This window comes from Helianthus annuus, chromosome 16 (genome assembly GCF_002127325.2).
Source record: "Helianthus annuus cultivar XRQ/B chromosome 16, HanXRQr2.0-SUNRISE, whole genome shotgun sequence".
Taxonomy (NCBI): Eukaryota; Viridiplantae; Streptophyta; class Magnoliopsida; order Asterales; family Asteraceae; genus Helianthus; species Helianthus annuus.
This window is the reverse complement of record NC_035448.2, coordinates 96,972,779-96,992,814: the sequence shown is the minus strand read 5'-3', so window position 1 is coordinate 96,992,814 and position 20,036 is coordinate 96,972,779. Positions and strand designations below refer to the sequence as shown.

The window sequence follows — 20,036 nt, the reverse complement described above, 5'->3', positions numbered from 1 at the left end:
AATAGCAATTTAAGTGCTACTGCCTGCAATGTTCTAATCGTCATTCTTACGGCATACCAAAATCCCTCATACTTTATTTAAACAAGTACTTAGCTTATCTCGAAGCTTATACTAAGGCATCTTTTCTTAAGTTCAAGTCTAAGTACTATCCTGAGTGCTACCGGAAAATTTCAAATTCCTAACTCTTTGATTAAACTTAGGTATTATTACAACACCCAATTGCTTGAACAAGTGGCTTAGCTCTGATACCACCTTCTGTCACGGCCCCCGACCCACCCTGGACGGAATCGAAAGCCGCGAACAACCCAGTGGTACAGGTGATTATTTTGAAAAAATGTTGCAGCGGAAATTTCATCAGGACCATGAGTTAGGAAAAATATCAGAGTTTAGAAAACACCGGTTTTTATTTATTAAATAGATGGAATAAACCCATGTTTTACAAAGGTAGCTTTAATAAAGATAAATTTGATTACATAAAACAATATTTCTTAATTTGATTTAATTAATAAAATAAGCCACTTCTTGAAGCCTTTCAGTGCAGTATCCAATTCTTACTCCAATCTACTGTAGTTACCTGAAACATGTTTGAAAAAGGTTTTGTCAGCAGGAAATACTGAGTGAATCATTCATTTTGCTAAAACGGCTCGTTTGTTATAATTTACATTATTAAGAGCGATTACAATGTTTCTGATATCAAACCAACTACCCACGGTACTTTGTCACTCGACCCATTGGCCCTCTAATTGTCCAATGGTGTCTGTGATTATGGTCATATCACCCATTGGCTGCCCCAATGGTGAAGATTATCAAGTAATGTATACAAAACCCCACATATCGGCTGTAATATGGTGATTACAAAGACTTAATCCCTGTAATTATAACTTTAAAAATAACTTGGAGTTTTGTAAAACAGTTGATAAAAAGAGAATGACTCACATTATAAGCATGCAGATTCATACGGGCAAAGTTTAATCTACAGATATGCCTTGATATATTGCAGATTTATACAGGCAGAGCTTAGCCTATTGATTTAGCCTTGTAACCTAGTGCACACGATTAGGTAAATAACTAATACAACATTTACGATAACTCACGAGATTAAAACCCTCACAACGAATGACAAAGTGCAATCACTTAAATATCCATCGGATTCACAACGAATGACAGAGTATTCCCCGAGTTCGGATGGTACTCAAACATCCTGTCGGAATCACGACTAATGACAAAGGATAGCGCTTAAACATCATGTCAGATAGTTTAAATCGATCGGACATTGAATCGTAGCAGCGATCGAGTTAATACCCTGTATCGTAGCAGCCCCCGCTATACTAATTAGTGATTGTGTGTGTTAATTGTAGTAAACAGGTGATATTTCGACGTAGAAAATGAATTTGAACGTCGTTCCAACTCCAGAACTCAAGTCCCAACATCCTCTATTTATAGCTGAATTTTGTCCTGGCTTACGGACCGTAAGCCTTTTATCCCTTACGGTCCGTAAGGGACACGAAATGGTCATAGGTTTGCCGCGTGTGGGTGTAGGCTTGCTGAGTCGACGGTTTCTCGAAATTCAATTTAGACAGCAAGATATATGGATAATCGTCGAGTAGGAAATACCCCCCTGAGTTTTAGAGGCCCTGATCCTGATTCTGATTGTTCTGAAATTTGTAGGGTTTGTGCAAAATCACTTGGGTGTCTCAATTAGGGTTTCCTATTGAATAAAATAATAAAATAAATATGACTTTTAATGAGGGTTGTTACACTTCCTCCATCTATCTTTTGGCGGTGCCACATACTCAGCTTTATCTAACGCCCCGATCAATCTCTTGAACTTAGGTATATCTACCTCAGCTTGATTTTTGTAGGTATTGATTCTATCCAAAGAAAGATTACGTATTTAAGCAAGTTGGGAGAAATAAAAAACCGAATGCGGATGTGGTTATAGTCGAAACAGAGAAGTTACATTGATTAGTTTCAAGTTGGTGATTATTCGAGAAGATTTCAGTTAAGCAAATCAGATGAGGTCAGGAACCGTGCAAACATAGAACTGAAGTGTCATTCCAGGGGAACTTAATAGAGATAATGCAAACCCGAATCATCAATCAAGGGGGAAATAATTGAAGATATCAAATACTTGATTAAAGCTGCAAAATATTCTAATATGGCTCTCATATTTGAAGATCAAGATTCGACAATGACGGCCAAGGGGGATCTATTAGTACATATTATGTATGTCCACCACTGTGCGAATAGGCTAGATAGAGCATGTGTTGAATATTATATAGTTGAGATACGAACACATGACTTTGGAGAGGATGAGAGTGTTTTGTACGGATGAAGCTCATCCGCACGGACAAGCACATCCATCCCAAACCTCATGTCTATATATAATGGTCATGTGTTCATAATTGTTATGTTTCGGAAGCTTTTGGAGTTTTGGCTGGAGAGATTGCCTGATGCTCTCTCCAGCATGTCAACGATGTATGCTCTTTCGGTATGAATGTGATCTTTCTACTTCTTCTTATTCTTATGAGATTTCTACCGAACTAGCTCTATCTTATCCAAACTTCCGTCTAAATCCACCGGATCTGGACTTTCAAGAGTTTTGGCTGGAGAGATTTCCTGAGTGCAATGGGGGGAGCTGTCACTTTTTCTTAGATTGCAGGTGAATCAAGAGAAGAATGAGACGTACATTCATTAGACGAAATACGTTCAGGAGATTCTAAAATGATTCAACATGGAAGACAATCTGCCTTATGAAACTTCGTTGCCCACCAATCATAAGTTATTGGACGAAAAGGAAAAAGATCCCGAAGTGGATCCTTCTGTATATCGTGCTATGATTGGTTCATTAACGTATCTTACCGCTTCACGTCCTGACATAATGTTTTCCGTATGTTTTTGTGCCAGATACCAAGCTAATCCGAAGAAACCCCATTTAAAAGCGGTTAAATGGATTTTTCGCTATTTGAAAGGTGAGCCAAAGCTAGGATTGTGGTATCTTGTTGTGGGTGGCTTAGACTTGATAGCGTATGAAGATGCGGATTTTGGTGCGTGCCCAATTAATAGGAAATCAACCTCGGGTGGTATCCTGGCATTGCAAGAAGCAGCTTGCTGTGTCGTTATCCACTTGTGAAGCAGAGTATACCTCCGCTTCGAGCTGTTGTGCTCAAGTCTTGTGGATACACTAATAAGTGCGGGATTACTGTTTGACTTTTACACAAACTCCCATTATGGTTGATAAGAATTTGGCTATTTCCATAACAAATAACCCAATACATCACTCACGCACAAAACACATAGATGTTAGGCATCTTTTTATACATGACTATGCTGAAAAGGGGTTAATAGAAGTAGTTAGAGTTGACAACTATGTAGACCTTTTCACTAAGACATTCGATCGGGCTAGATTTGGGGATCTGGTGTGAATGATCAGCATTATTAACCCTGAGTAGGATGGTTGCATTAGCCCTCATGGAAACTTTGTTTTCTTTTTAAGTTTGTACAATTTCCAGTTCTTCGTTAAATAAAAAGAGAGTGAATTTCAAGGATTGTCCTTTATCTTTATACCCATTTTCAGGTGATGTCCTTTATGTTTAAAATTGACGAGTTTTATACTTTATGTTTTCAAATCATACACGTTTTGTCCTTTAGGCCTAATCCAGTTAGTTTTTTCAGTTAAATTTGGTCATGTGCAAAATTTTTTGTCATTCATATTTGCAGGGACTAATTGTGTAGATATTATAAACCCGAAACTCTCTCTCTCTCTCAAACCAGTCCTCTCACTAAACTCTCTCCTTCTTCTTCTCCCTCTCTCTCACTAAACATAAACATATACCAGACGATCTATAAGAAATTGAACAAGATCAAGTGCAGATTGAACCTCACCGGCGCCATCCACGAAGAGCGAAACCTTCATCGCGTTTCATTTCAGTCGGAGGCGAAAGCAGTGGACCGTCGGAGGTGAAGATTCCATCAGTATCGTCTCCGATATTGTAGGCGTGATTGCCATTACCGTTGTAGATTGGAAGAGGGTAAGTGTTGGGATCGGGATCAGCTAAATTACAAAGAAACTTCCTGAGTTCCTGGCGAAATTACGAGCACCTTCCCTTTATCTAGCAAGCTTCTGAGCATTGTGCACTCTTCTACAGGACGATTGTTCAACTACATGATCTTAAGAAACACTGGTTGGATGCCTTTTAAGGTTTTTTCAAGGCGTGCTAATAGTGTATCGAATTCCGCGATTTGTTCAGTCCGGTCTACAACTAGTTTCAGCAATTCATCAACACACAGCACCAAGAGCTGCTCCTCCAATAAGCTCGAGTAGCGGCATTTCTAGTCGCACTAACCACTTTGTTAAACGTTTTCTGGGCAGATGTTGCAGCTTTTTTTGTAATTGAAAAAAAGGATTTGAATAAAGGCAATTTCCATTAATCAGATTCAGTTGACTTTTAAGTCAAGGGTGAGACGACCAGGAACTCAGGAAGGTTCTTTGTAATTTCAGGTGGGGCGGTGGTGTGTTCTGAGAGGGAGAAGAGGGAGAGAGTTTAGTGAGAGAAAGGGTTTGAGAGAGAGAGAGTTTGGGGTTTATATTATCTACACAATTAGTCCTTGCAAATATGAATTGACAAAAATTTTGCATATGACCAAATTTAACTGAAAAAACTAACTGGGTTAGGCCTAAAGGACAAAACGTGTATTATTTGAAAACATAAAGTACAAAACTCGTCAGTTTTGAACATAAAGGACAACGCTTGAAAATAGGTATAAAGATAAATGACAATCCTTGAAATTCACTTTAAAAAAATCCAAAAAGATTTTACTTAGTTCTAGGATATTTTTATAAAATCCAAAAACATGAGAAAATGAAAAATTGAAAGCGTGCTGATTTTTTAATCTAACGAAGAACTGAAACAGTACAAACTTAAAATAAAACCTAAACTATGGACAGCTTCATCACATGTTGTAATGGTAGGTTTTACGCGTAGATAAGAACCTATTTTTGGTATATAAAGATAATGAACTGCGTAACTGTTGGGCCTTTAAAGGTTTATACATTAGTTATTAATTAGTGATGTGGGCTAGTTGCGAATTAGTTGTTTTGGTCTTGTATATGGGCTTAGAGTGGGGCGACCTGGGCTTAGGTTTACGGGGAGTTGTGGGATAAACTTCCCATATAAATACTTGTTTAGTTATTCCGGTTAGGGTTGTTGACTTTGGTTGTTTCTACTGTAACTTGTATCTGACAATTACTATTGTATGCAAGTTAAGCTTTTGGTCAATTACTTTGTTTCATCTTATTTCTTGTGACTATTATTGAATCAGTTTAATTGTGTAATTCCGCCACCAATCAAATTAGGGGTGATATCATTGTTAGATTTGGTTTTGGGACTTACAATTGGTATCCGAGCCTGTTGAACCTGTTTCTAGGCTCAGATTGATATCACACGGATTTCGTTTTTGCTTTCGGAAGTGTTGAGCTGCTGTGTTTGAAGTCTGCTGTGAAGATTATTCAGTTTTGGATCATCTGCTGAATATTTCGGATCATCTGCTGCAATTTCGGATCATCTTTTGTTTATTTCGGATAAAAGAGTTTGAAGATTGCCTGTTGCAGCTGCTGATTTCGGATAATCCTTGAAGAATTCGCTTGGAAGATCTCATAAAGTTTGTTACCAGATTCTTCAGGATTTCGATTACCAAACTTATCAGATTTGAGAATATCTTCATTGATTTCGGATAAGTTAGAATCACTGATTATCCGGAAGTTTGTTACTGACAGCTGTTGTTTTGCAGGTTTTGAATACACTGTTTCGAATTCATCATTTCGGATACACTATTTCGAATGGCATTGTTTCAGATAAGCATTTCAGATTGACACTGCTTCGGATACACTATTTCGGACTGCCACTGTTTTGGATAACCATTTCGGATTGACACTGTTTCGGATAACACATTTCGGATTGCTTTTCGGATTGACACTGTTTCGAATTGCTAACGGGTTTTCGAATTTGACCATTGTTTCGCGAAGCCTTCAATCTGGTTAATTTGGGGGCCTGGTGTCTGTAGCAGCCTTCAATTTGGTTACGGTGTTGCTATACCATAGTTATTGAACACAATCACGGCGGGCTTCACTAAGCTGAACTTGGGAGGAGCTTAGGATTCCACACTCGCAGTTTACAAAGACCATCGTTGAAGCACCCTATATTTGGGCTTCTTCCACCATCATTGCGTAACCACACTCATCCGGTTTAAACCCATATGGGATAAGTCACGTTCCAAAGTATTCGAGGATCGACCTCCGCTGATACCACTTTGTTACGGGGTCGTCTTTCGAGGTCCCGTCTGGTGTCCTCGGTTACCTCGGGATGAAGCCAATCCTTCCCGCTCTTGATAAGGGTAGCTAGTTTTGTCCTGCCTTAGACACATCAGGAGAACGACAACAACTCTCGACCAAGGGTGCGTTCGTCAGATACACACGACTAGGTACCTACACTCTACAATCCGCCGAGACCGTCCCAGTATGGTCCCAAACTAGCCATTAACCTAAGCATTCAAGTATAAATCCTAACAAAACGACCTTTGAACATTTGGTTCTTGACAATAAGGTATCTTGTTAAGACATAAACAACTGTTATTCTTTAAAATAATTATTATATTAATAAATAATAATAATAACTAGTTAAATATTATATTCTGTAAACCTAATTCCAAGCAAAAGCAACATTAAACCAAACACATGGATAAAGTATCAAACTTCACATTAAAGTTGCATAATCAAAATAACTATTCAACATGAGACAAAGTAACGAATGGGATATAACTCGTTTGATGCGGGGAGGAGCTCTGGGCGATTTGGAGAAAACCGTGAAACCCTCAAATCCTTCAATCAAATCCTAATCTCGATTGAGTTTGCAATCTAGCAATTGAAATCGGATTAGGGATTTTGTGGTTTCTTTCTAGGGTTTCGGTCTTGTGGACTTTCTGTTCGTTTGTTTTTTGATTTCGGGAATCTTATTACATCTTTGGATTGCCGATTTGCATTATTAGCTGCTTGATTTGTAGCCGCCAATCTGTTTTAGGGTTTGTCGTCTACATTCTGAATTAGGGTTTGCGGCACTTCAGATTTAGGTTTGCGGCGCTGTGTTCTTCCGATTCGGCAATCCTGTTTCAAAGGTAATTCAGGTTAGGGTTGGTATTTTGTTCGTTTTTTCAGCTTGACAGCGGCTAGGGTTCTGATTCGGTGTTTGCCACGGCTGCTTTTTGCTGAATTTCTGTTGACGACGATAAGGGTTTGTCAATATTAATGGATGATCTTAATTTTTCTGGTGGAAACCAACAAGATATTCGTGGGAAGCCGCGATTTTCGTTTGAAGAAATTGCTGCAAGGTTTCTTGATGTTGATGGGAACACTTTGCAGCCAAAGCGTGGTGTAATGATAGGAACACAAAGTGACCCTAAGTCTTCGAATATCATTGATGATCTCACCAAGGCCACAGTTCCGGTTCGTTTGGAAAAACGGGATGTTGATAAGTCTGACAATTTTTGGGATTACCCTACCAATTACACGCCAAAATCAGACCTCTTTGGTAAAACACGATCTTCAGGGCATGCAGATCCTGTGTCCTTTGCTCACATTGTAAAGAACACAAAGGAGAAGGTTAAAGTGAACTTCCGGGCGATGGAATCTGCCGAGAAAGTTGATGGGGCTGATGTTGTTATACCATTGTCGTCGGTTCAACAAGTTACTGATAGGTATGCTAACACTTTATTTGGGTATTTTCTGGGTAAACGGTTGGCATTTCCTGTGGTCGATTACTTTGCTAAAAACAACTGGGCGAAATATGGTCTTTCCCGGCTCATGATGAATGCAAACGGGTTATTTTTCTTTAAGTTTACTACTAAGGAAGGGATGAATCAATTGCTTGAGGATGGGCCTTGGCTAATCAGAAGTGTTCCCATAATTTTAAAGGAGTGGTCGCCCTCTATCAAGATGGAAAAAGAGGACATTACAGCAGTTCCAGTTTGGGTCAAGATGCATGATGTGCCGTTATCAGCATTTACCGAGGATGGGCTTAGTTTAATTGCCTCTATGATTGGGATTCCTAACATGTTGGATACGTATACTGCCTCGATGTGTGCGGAATCTTGGGGAAGGAGCAGCTATGCTAGAGCGCTTATTGAAGTGCAAGCGGGAGCTGAGTTAAAAAAGAGTGTTACTGTTGCTATCCCATCTATGGATGGTAGTGGGTTTTCTAAGGTGGAGGTCAAGATTGAATATGATTGGGAGCCTCTTAGGTGCTCCTCGTGCTGTGTGTTTGGTCATGATGACAACTCGTGCCCAAAGAACCCTCAGGTAACTTCTAGTGGGGATACCAAAAAGAAGAATGATGAGTTTCAGGTTGTAGAGGGCAAGAAGAAGAAAGTGAACAACCAAGGCATCCATATGAAAAATCAGAAGCCTAAAGTAGTTTATAGGCCAGTTGTTAACCCTAAGCCAAAATCGTCTTCTAAGAGTTCGTTGCAGAACCAGGTTTCAACGTCTAATCCGTTTGATATTCTGAAGGATGATACTGGTAATCAGGGGGATACCACTGTCGGTAGAGTGGAGAAGAAACCGTCGAGTGACAGGCAGGAATCAGATGAGGAGGTTGAAGAAGTCTACAATGAAACTAATGCTTTTATGACATCGGGTACTCATCCTTTTTCTTCGAAAGCAGGGGCAAGCACCTCTTCTACCAAGTTATCTAATGGATAGGCTGTCCGCTTTTCGTTTGAAGGGGCTGCGGTTTTGTGGCTACTTTATTTTTGATGATGGTGGTTGAGGATATGTTTTTGTGTTTTTGCATTGTTTTGTCTACTAGATGTCTTGTCATGATGTATAGTAGACTAGGTTTTGGGGTGTCATAGGTTTTTGGTTTTGTTTTGTTTTACATATACGGGGCATGTCCTGTATATGAACTAGTGTGGAACACATCCTCACTACTTGTACTTAATTGCGGTTGCATTTTAATAGAATCACCGGGGTAACCCTTTACCAAAAAAAAAAAACATGAGACAAAATAAAGTCATTTTTTTCTTATCATCTCAACAAGTAGTGAGAATCCACTCAATTGAAATGAAATAGAAAAATCAAACATGAAAAGATTCACAATAAAAGTTGCAACGAAAACATAAACATAAAAGTTTGTTACAAAAGTATACATCCAGATACAAATAACAGCTTTTAGCTTCACTCATTGTCATTGCAGATGAAGGATTTGTTAGTCTTGACAAAATCTTGAATGAAAAGTAATTTAATTTACAGAAAATATAAAAGCTTAGGTTGAGATTATGGTTGGTGGCAAATGTGTATATGATTTGGATCACATAGTTGTGTTCAAAAACACATCGGGAATTTGCTCATCACTACACATCATCACACCTATGTGATTTCTGGTCAACTAGCCATGTATTTTTCCGTTTTCACTCACAATTTTCTTTTTTCCATATACTCTATGTTTATCATCACAAAGAAAATGCGAAACCATTAACAGGGTGTTTGGGGTTGAATTTTGAAAATAGATTATGCGCTTTGAATAATCAGAATCAGATAATTAGCTGTAACAAAACGTGCTGCAGAAAGATAGTGTTTGAATTTGATTATGTTGTTTGATATAACAATAATTAGATAATCAACTATTTGAGTGTTTGGCAAATATATATAACTTAAAAAATAATAAGTTAAATGACAAAAAAAAAGACATTAACCATCAAATCAAAACGTAAAAAATCAGTTTTTGGATTATCACGTTTTCCTGCAGTAAGGGGTGACCTACTTTTGGATTATCACGTTTTGATCTCTACAAAACGTAAAAAATCAGTTTGTATTAATTTTTTACCAAACACTCAAAATATATTTTTTTTTTCGCGATTTCAAAACACAATAATCAAAAAATCAGTTTGAAAAATCAATTACAAACACACCCTAAGTAATATTCAATGTTTTTACATATAGAATTTCTCCGATTGGCACAAGAAGTTGAGTAAGCATTTACTAGTGTCGAACGAGCGATTGAGCAAAGTAAACGTACGAACTCAACAATTAATCAACGAAAATAAGGAAAAAAATTAACAGTGACACCAGGTTTCAAACATTTACATATACTTAAAGAGACTTGTTACAGAGCAAGACAGGATCACCTAGTACAAATTAAGACCAAAGAAAAAAATGATAGTCCGGATATCTATTTCCTGATTACATTAACCTTAACAAATTCATAAATGTTTTCAGTTTGAATAGAAATTCGTGTTCTTAATTAAATAAATTTTCCGAATCAACACTATATAAATTTTAGAGTAAACTGCCAAAATGGTCCTCGAGGTTTCATCACTTTTGCCATTTTTGTCCAAAACTCAAAACTTTTGAATTTGGGTCCCTGTGGTTTCTAATTTGTTGCCATTTTCATACAAAATCAAAATTTGTTAAGATTTTTCAGTTAACATCCTTTTCTTTTTGTCTTTTTCTCCCTTTTAATGAAGGACAAATGATCTTTTAATGTTTAATTATAACAAATTAAAAAAATCTGATCCCGGTTCCGAAAGCAATAATTCTTTTTTTACTCCACCGCAACTACCGAGAGCTCTTCCTCCCCGAAGGGCTATTGTTCGATAGGCTGGTGATCTCTGAATCATTTTGCCATTCATTAAAAGTAAGGAAAAAGACAAAAAAAAAAAAAAACTGAATATAACTGAAAAATCTGACCAGATTTTGATTTTGGATGAAAGTGACAACAAAATTGAAACCACAGGGATCCATATTCAAAAGATTTGAGTTTTAGACTAAAGTGTAAAAGTGACCAAACCTCAAGAACCGTTTTGACAATTTACTCTAAATTTCAAGAGTTGTTGGTAGGAAAGTATGCGTACTAAATAAATAAAAGAGTTAATTGCCCGGATGGTCTTTGTGGTTTCACGTTTAGTGCCCACCTTTTGAAAATAGTAGGTATGCTCCCTATGGTTTGTTATTTTGTTACTCGGATAGTCCCTTGAGTAGATGTCAGTTAGTTTGGAAATAGCAGGTATGCTCCCTATGGTTTGCATTTTGTTACTCGGATAGTCCCCTGAGTAAATGTCAGAGGACTATCCGAGTAACAAAATGACAAACCATAAGAAGCATACCTGCTATTTCCGAAATGTGAGGACTAAACATGAAAAAACGTAAAACCAGAGGCACCATCCGGACAATTAACTCTAAGGGGCTGTTTGGTAGCCTCTTAATGACCATTCAGATGCTACCTCTTAATGGTTTAAAACCTCTGAATGAATAAGAGGTAACCTCAAGTCTGAATGGTTAAGAGGTAACCTCTGAATGGTAAATCATCACATGTCACTTTCTTCTACCTTCTCATTGGTAAAATTCTTAATGGTTCCACTAAGAGATAGCCTCTTAATGACCATTCAGAGGCTACCAAACAGCCCCTAAATAAAAAGAAACTTTATCAAGCTAGATGATAAAATTTATCATGACAAGACTCATTTCCATCCTACATTTAATAAATCAAGCTAGATGACAAACAATCAACACCCTCAAATCTTTTATACCAAAAATGTAAGCAAGAAAAAACAATAAATTATGGAACATGTCACACTCTCACAACCGAATAGTGTGTTAGAGAGAGAAAGTGTGATTATATTATTTTGAAGCGCCATGAAGTGGCGGGCAGTGAGATACAAGTTGGTTGGGCAGACCTTTGACCCCCCTGCATTCACTTCCTTCTCAACCACCACCCATCAACCCTTTTTCACTAATCCATTTTCTATTCTCAATTTCACTATTTTCTATTTGCTTGCTGTCATCCACACACACCTATATACACGCAACTCTGTATCTATTCCTATTGGTTCCAATCTGCAAACCCCACCAGATCTTCCTCTTTCTTTGACTTCATCTGTAACAAATTGTCATCACCCTGTTATTCTAATTCCAGCAAACCACTGTAAACAATCCATGTGCTTGCTTGCTTGCTTGCACTTTTCTCTCTCTTCTTTGCTGGCATGTGCTGGATATTCAATACTTTTGAATGATTCATGCTGTTTTAGCTCTTTCTAAACCTAAATTGTGAGTACCCATGAAGGTTTTTAGGTGAGTCTTTTCGTTTTTCTTATCCAATTTTGACCTAATTGCCCTTTAAGTTGTGTTTGTTAAATGCTTTATTGTGATCTTTCATTTTAGCTCAATTTGGTGTGTGATCATGAGAGTTTGGTTAATATTTTGTGTTACTGTCAACTCTTGGCTGTTTTTGTTGTTACCTCAAACATGCCTGTCAAGTGTTCGAAAAATTGCCACAGTGAACCCGGGTTTCAAAGCGTCGCAAATGCTATACATTGATAACAATGGGTTGTTCCTTGAATCGAACAGCTCGAATTTCGGGTTTGGTTTCCATCCCAATTATGATATCACTTCATTCACTGTTGTGATCATTCACATTGTGAATTCAAAGATCATTTGGTCTGCGAACCTAGGGGTGCCGGTTGGTAATTCGGATAACTTTGTGTTTGATGATGATGGCAATGCTTATATTGAAAACAATGGGAATGTTATATGGTCAACTAACACGAGCCGTAAAGGGGTTTCAGCGATGGAGCTGCTTGATTCGGGGAACCTGGTTTTGGTTGGAAAGGATGGTGGTATTGTTTGGCAGAGTTTTGATCACCCTACAGACACTTTGATGTCAACTCAAGATTTTCGTGAAGGAATGAAGCTGGTAAGCGATCCAAGAAACAATATGACGTTCGCGTTGGAAATCAAGTCCGGAGACTTGGTTTTATCAGCGGGGTATAGAAACCGACAGCCGTATTGGGCTATGGGGAAGGACAATAGGAAGATCATGAACAAAGATGGTGGAAATCTTGAATACGCGACAATTGAGGCGAGTTCGTGGAAGTTCTTTGATCAAAACAACGTGTTGTTAGAGCAGTTTGTATTTCCAGATGGTTCTGGGGACAACATAACCTGGGCTGCAGTGTTAGAACCCGATGGGTTCGTTAGATTCTACAATCTCCCTGGAAAAATCAAAGGACAATTTGTAATCCCGGGTGATACGTGTAGTACGCCTCAGTCTTGTTCACCTTATTTCGTTTGTCATGAAGGAAACACGTGCCAATGCCCGTCTGGGCTTAATGTAATAAACTGCAAGCCGAAGCCTGTCTCTTGTAGTGGATCTAAAGATCCAATGACTCTTATCAATGCAGGTGAGAGTTTGACTTATTCGGCTCTCGGGTTTGTGCAGCCCTCTTCAAAAACAAGCTTAGAAGGCTGCAAATCTTCATGTTTGAGTAACTGTTCTTGCTTGGTTATGTTCTTTGATAACAAATCTAGGAACTGTTATATGTTTGATCAGATTGGGAGCTTCAGCGATGCTAAAAGTGGTGCAAGTTTCGAATCATACGTTAAGGTTTCAAGTACTTCACATGGGAAAAAGAAGCAATCAACAGTAGTGGTGACTGCAATAGTTATAATCACAGTGTTTGTGATTTTCAGCCTTGTGTTAGTAGCCGTTCGTTTGTACAAGAAGAAGAAGAACAACGAGCTGGTTGAAAAGGCTGATGAAACATCAGAAGAGGATAATTTCTTGGAGAATTTATCAGGGATGCCGATTCGTTTTACTTACTTAGATCTCCAACGGGCCACCGATAACTTCAGTAAGAAGCTTGGACAAGGAGGGTTCGGGTCGGTTTATGAAGGGGTGTTAAAAGACGGGACAAAGCTCGCGGTCAAGCAGTTAGAAGGGATCGGTCAAGGCAAGAAAGAGTTTCGAGCTGAAGTGAGCATCATAGGTGGTATTCACCACCACCATTTGGTTCGGTTGAAAGGATTTTGTGCAGAAGGGGTACATCGTCTCCTTGTTTACGAGTTCATGGCTAATGGCTCACTGGACCGGTGGATTTTCAAAAAGAACAAAACAGAGTTTTTACTGGATTGGGACACGCGATATAACATCGCGGTTGGTACTGCAAAAGGACTCGCGTATCTTCATGAAGACTGTGATGTAAAGATCGTTCATTGTGATATAAAACCAGAAAACGTACTACTCGATGATAACTTCCGAGCCAAAGTATCGGATTTTGGTTTGGCTAAGCTGATGACAAGAGAACAAAGCCATGTTTTTACAACTATGAGAGGCACAAGAGGGTATTTAGCACCCGAGTGGATCACAAGCTACGCGATATCTGAAAAAAGTGATGTTTATAGCTTCGGGATGGTGCTTCTTGAAATCATCGGGGGCAGAAAAAACTACGACTCTTCGATGATTTCAGAGAAATCCCATTTCCCGTCTTACGCTTTTAAGATGATGGAAGAAGGAAATATCGAAGAAATCATAGACGCGCAAATGAAAATCGATGAACGAGATGAGCGAGTGATGGTGGCTATAAAAGTGGCTCTATGGTGTATACAAGATGATATGAACCTAAGGCCTCCTATGACCAAAGTGGTTCAAATGCTTGAGGGTTTAAGCCCCGTGCCTGCACCACCAATGGCCTCTCAGACCGGTTCACGGCTCTATTCGGGTTTGTTCAAGTCCATTAGCGAGGAAGGAACGTCATCGGGACCGTCTGATTGTAACAGCGATGCGTATTTATCAGCGGTTCGGCTATCAGGGCCAAGGTAGCTTATGTAAATATGACGTGTGTGGGTGAAAATTTTGTTGTAATACCTTATGTGTTGGAAAAGGTTTGATGAGTTTTTATGTTTATAAAAATAGTAGCAAAATAATTTCCAGTATTTTGAACAGTTACCTGTCAATATTTAAACATTAAAACAAGTTGGTTGTATTCTTCAGCTATAATTTATAAAATAAAAAAAAAAGGATACAAACCATACCCATTTTCACAAAGTAGATGGGATTCAAGTATGAAGTTGTTTGGGTCAAAAATAAAGTGGTTGATGTTTTGCCCAGAGTTACAAGTGGAGAACTACTAAAGTAGGCACTTTCTAACATTCATACAAAATCACTAAGCCCTATACAAGGTTTTCGGAAATCTGATCCTCATTTGACTGTTACAATTGAGGAACTACAACAAAATCCTAATTCTCACCCACATTACAATTGGTTTTCAGGTGAAATGAGAAAATGGGCAAGTTAACTTTTTTTGAACAGCCAATCTGTATTAAAACAACAGCTTAGCAAGAAGCTAGAGCTGAAAAGATACATGGATAATTAAAAGTTTACATGTAAAATTACACCTAGATGCCCTGTCCCAAGTGAGCTTGTTTCTTCTGCTTAAAGAATTACTAGGCTGTTTCGTTAGCCAAAATTAGAAAAGTTGTTAAGGTCCATTGTAGAAACTGTCAGTGTGTCAGTAGTGTAAGGCTAATGGGGTAACCTATCCAGGATTACCAATTCCTCAAGTGGTGTGGGAGGACAATGCCTTGGATTTTGTGGAAGGCTTGCCTTTTTACAGTTTGCACAAGCCTATATGGATAACATTTACAAGTTGCACAACACCCCTAAATCTTTATTTTCAAATAGTCATAAGATTCTTGTAAGCAGATTTTGGAAGAAATTGATAGCTTGTAAGACTATAGGGTATGGGGCTTGGGTTGGGGCGTGGGTTGGGGGAAAACGCTCAAGCCACCATCCCGGGTGGGCTTGGGTTGGGACGTGGCCCTTCCCTTGGGGCTTGGGTTTGAAGCCGGGCGTGGGGCGGACTTGAGATCCGATGTGGCGGCCTCCTATTCGATGTCCACCGCCATGTCATAGCGGGTGTTTTAATTTTAAATTCCAACCGTTTGGCCAAGCCAAGCGGTCACCCCAACCTCCAAGAAGAATTGGCTCTCGTCACAAGCGTCGTTGACGCTATGAAGGGGCGACAACCCGGCCAAAGACGATATTGGCCGGAAGCATTCACAAGCTACCGACATAACGTCGGACACGACCGGCACAACCTCAACGCGTGCCAATATAAATGGCGCGAGCTACGGCCCAAGCTCGATCGTTTCAAGGCCTACTACGAAGCCGTTCCGAGCGGCGAGTTAAGCCACGAGTACCGGGTGGCGGTGGCGAACATTGAGTTTCGGGGCAAGGAGCGAACGCCATTCGACAAGCTTGCGCTTTTTGAAATTTATCTAACACTCTAGGTTTTTTTTTTTTATTTTGTAACCGTTTTTAGGTTTTTTTGTAATTTTTAGGTTTTTTTTTTATTTTGTAATCGTTTTTAGGTTTTTTTTTATTTTGTAATTAATAAAATTTTAGGTTTTTTTAATGTTATATGTATTTTTTTAATTTTTGTAATTTTTTTTAATAAACTGCCAAGCCACGCCCTCAATCCAAAACTAGAAACGGTCGTAGCGTTTGCCTTTAGTAGAGTATTGGTAAAATACAAGTAATCAGTTTGCCTAAAATGTAGTCATTTTGATATCATACATAAGCAAACCCATCCCCAACATCTATCCTATTTACCTTGCCAGTGATAGTACCATGGAGGCAGTTGACAGGAAGTAATTGCAATTCTAAGACCGACCGTACTGAGGGGTTTTTGCCCCCCTAATACTGCCCGAAAACGCCGGAAACAGCCGGAAACCGCCCTCCCCTCCGCCCCCGTGGGCGTGTTTGGCCAATTTGTTTGGTCTGGCGTGTTTTAAATAACGCTAAAGGGGCAAGGGTTTGACCAATGAGATTCATTTCTATTTTTGTAAAACCAATCAATTTTTTTGATGTTTTTATTATTTAATTTTATTACAAAGATAATGCCCCACAATGTACACATCCCCACTACACCCATTTTAGAAAACACCTAATAATGCCCCATTGCTGACTGGGCTGCCACATGGCGCAAAACGCCCAAGGGTGAATCATGCCCACTACGCATGGTCTAATAGCCAAATAGGTTAAAGCCCAAAATAGAATGAAATAGCAGCATATGGGAGATTGGGTATATATGGAGGTGCAACCACATTTACAAACTTTAAATCAATAATGCATAGGTTAGTTAGGTGGTGTTTGTTTTTTGGGCAAAAGCTCTTCCGAGCACTTATGTTTGCGTCGCGCAGACGCATGCAGACCTTTGGGTCCTGCAGCTTGTTTGTTTTCTCGCAGATCTTTCATTAAAAAAGGTCTGCGAGACCTCTTCTTGATGCAGACATCAACCCATGTCTTCTAACCTCTTCAAACCTCTTCTCTCCTCTCCTCTTCAACCTCCACCACCCAGATCCACCACATTGTCACCTGATACATCATCACCACCATCATCATCGGAGCTATACCGTCCACCACCATCATCATCGGTGGAGAGAGAGAGGGAAAGACCGTAGAGAGAGAGACCGTAGAGACAGACAGAGGGAGAAAGAAGAGAGAGAGATCGGTGAGAGAGAGAGAGAGACCGTAGAGAGAGAGAGAGGGGGGAGTGGCAGGAACCCTAATCGGTGGCTTCTAGACGACGGCGGTGGTGGGTTTTGATGGCGGTGGTGTAATGGCGGCGGTGCTTGGCTTCGCGGCAGGAGACAGGGGGCGGTGGTGCTTGTCGGTGGTTGTTGGTTGTGGTGGTGGCAGGTGGACGGTGGTAGATGAGGTGGTGGCGGATGGTTATGGTGGTGGTGGTAGATGAAGGCAGAGAGAGAGAGAGAGAGAGAGAGAGAGAGAGAGAGAGAGAGGAGTGGTCTGTGTTTGTGTGATAAATGAGAAAAGAAGAGGTTTTTGTAGAATTAAACAAACACTCTTCTCCTTGCAGATTGCAGACCTTTGGTCCACCTCTTCTCCTGCAGATGCCTGCAGATATGGTCCGTAGACTGCAGACCTTTTACCACTTCAAAAACAAACAGCACCTTAGAAAAGTATCAGCTCAAGATCAACGATAATGTGCTTATGTTAATATTCACTCTACAGTTCATGTTCCTTTGTTAAAGAAATATCATTGGCCATTATCTATATCTATTCCAACACAACAATGGTAAGTCTTATGGGTGAAGGGGGTGGAAGCGGGGAGGAGTGCGCGGAAGGGGTTTGCCGCATGAGGGGTGCACCAGCACCGCCAACAAGGAAATGCCGCATGGTGAAGGAGATGTGGAAGGAGTTGTTGTATGCGGGGGAGAGGAGGGAGGGGGTAGTGGTGGGCCCACTCTCTTTCAACCAATCATGCATTTTTTTAAATGGTTTGGGTGAAACCTCCCCTTATGTTTTTTGCGCAAGAGTGGTGTATGAGAGGGGAATTGACATGTCACATCTTGATTGGGTGAGTAAAAATTTCCCTCCATTTCATGAGGGGTGCACCCCCTTGACCCTAACACCTCAAAAGAACCGGAAAGTGTAATTGACAAACGGTATATATATATATATATATATATATATATATATATATATATATATGTTAGGTCATTTGAGATCGTTGGTACCTGTCTTAGATGGTTATGGATTGTTTGGTTTAAGGTTATTAGGTTTTAGAAAGTGCAGGGGGTGAAATTGTAAAGTTTAGAAAGTATGTTTGCCTGACATGGCGTATTTGTAAAGCCAGCGTATATACGCTGGCCAATCAGTTCCTATATATATGTATGTTATGAAACCCTAGCCAAGGTTTTGGCTAGTTCTTTGGTGAAAACTCTTAGTGTTGTGATCTTCTTGCTATTTGTTGTGCTCAATCCGATTTCCATGTGCTTGTTAAAGATTATATCAGTTGAGAATTAATACAAAACTTGTTGTTAACATCAAATCAAGATCTTCATCTTCATCTTCATCTTTTGATTTTTCTTGACTTTTACATATTCAAACACCTAATCTGTCACACCCCCAAAATCCACCATGCGAAGTATCACCGCTTGGAGGCGTGACATGACCAGAATCAACCCACCAATCATATTGAACAACATAATTAAGTAAATCAAACCAACCACAATACAATTGGTGACCAAAAGGAAGTTAACCAAGTTCAATTTAAACAGCAGAAGCATAAGACGTCAAACCAAAACATAAGTTCGTAGTTCATAAGTTTAAAGACCGAAAACATAAGTTTCATAAGATCATAAAGTTCGTTTATTAAATACGGCTCATAACAGTTCGCATCCCACAACGACCACCTCCATCTGCAAGCCCCATAGCATCTAGCAACCTGCAAAGCATGTAACAACGAGTTAACAACAAAGTTGAGTGAGTTCACGGTTGGTTGTCCATTTTAGAGTTGTTTCCAAAAATGTAGTTTAACCTTAATCAGCTATCCAGCCGTGGGGGTTACCCCATAGTTCAAAAACGTTTATTAGTTAACCATCCCATGTCCACCTTCCCTGGCTATCCAGCCCGACACTCCGGCCGTGGGGGCTACCCCATTATTTAAACTACCGGACTCGTTTATCATATTGACTACTAACGAAAATTAATTGTGCCCTAGCGTCGGTGTCTATCATCACCGACATGCCATAGTCCATTAGTACACGCCCGTCCGACTGGCACGGTGTGAGGTTTGTTAAACCTAATAGCGCTATTAACTAATGACCCGCTCGCCATAGCCTCGGCGATTAAGTCGATATAAAGGGAGAGACTTCACTGATAGAGTTCTAGTCCAGTAAGTCTAATTCCGTCCCAACAGGACGAGGAATTCTCATTCCTGAACACGTCCCAAGGACGAGGAATCCCTATTCCTGAACCCATTCCCATTCCCACCGGGAATTACCATGCTTTGTAGAAAAGTGTGAATTCACCTCGGTTTGCTCGGTTAGATTAGTTACTCTAATAATCAGGAAATCAAGCACGTCCTAATAAGGTACAGATAACAATCAATTTCTCATGCACAACACGTATGGTTTATCTACTCATTACTTTCATCACATATCACACAATCTAACGTCAAGGCACTTTGTTAAGTTATTATTTTACCCTAAAATAATATAACGGTAAAATAAACAAGCATTCACACAAGAGTTTTAGTATACAATATATATTTTGAATATATATTTATCAAATTTTATTTACGAAAGTCAACCTCCGATACTTGGTGTTTTGTTACAAAATTATGGCGAAATTTATATTCGAAAAGCAAGCTATAAAATACACTCGTAACACTTGTTTTAGAAAAAT

At 39.4% G+C, this 20,036-nt stretch overlaps 2 protein-coding genes across 2 annotated transcripts; both read left to right on the top strand.

The window, feature by feature from the left end:
• The first annotated feature begins 2,734 nt into the window (after window positions 1–2,734).
• On the top strand, window positions 2,735–3,133 carry LOC110881910 (uncharacterized mitochondrial protein AtMg00240-like). Its single transcript, XM_022130045.1, has one exon. The coding sequence runs from the start codon at window positions 2,735–2,737 to the stop codon at window positions 3,131–3,133; it is 399 nt and encodes a 132-aa protein (XP_021985737.1).
• Window positions 3,134–11,669: 8,536 nt separating this feature from the next.
• On the top strand, window positions 11,670–14,758 carry LOC110885273 (G-type lectin S-receptor-like serine/threonine-protein kinase SD2-5). Its single transcript, XM_022132956.2, has one exon. It carries the CDS (start codon window positions 12,228–12,230, stop codon window positions 14,643–14,645), a length of 2,418 nt encoding a protein of 805 aa, XP_021988648.1. The 5' UTR covers window positions 11,670–12,227; the 3' UTR covers window positions 14,646–14,758.
• Window positions 14,759–20,036: the final 5,278 nt, after the last annotated feature.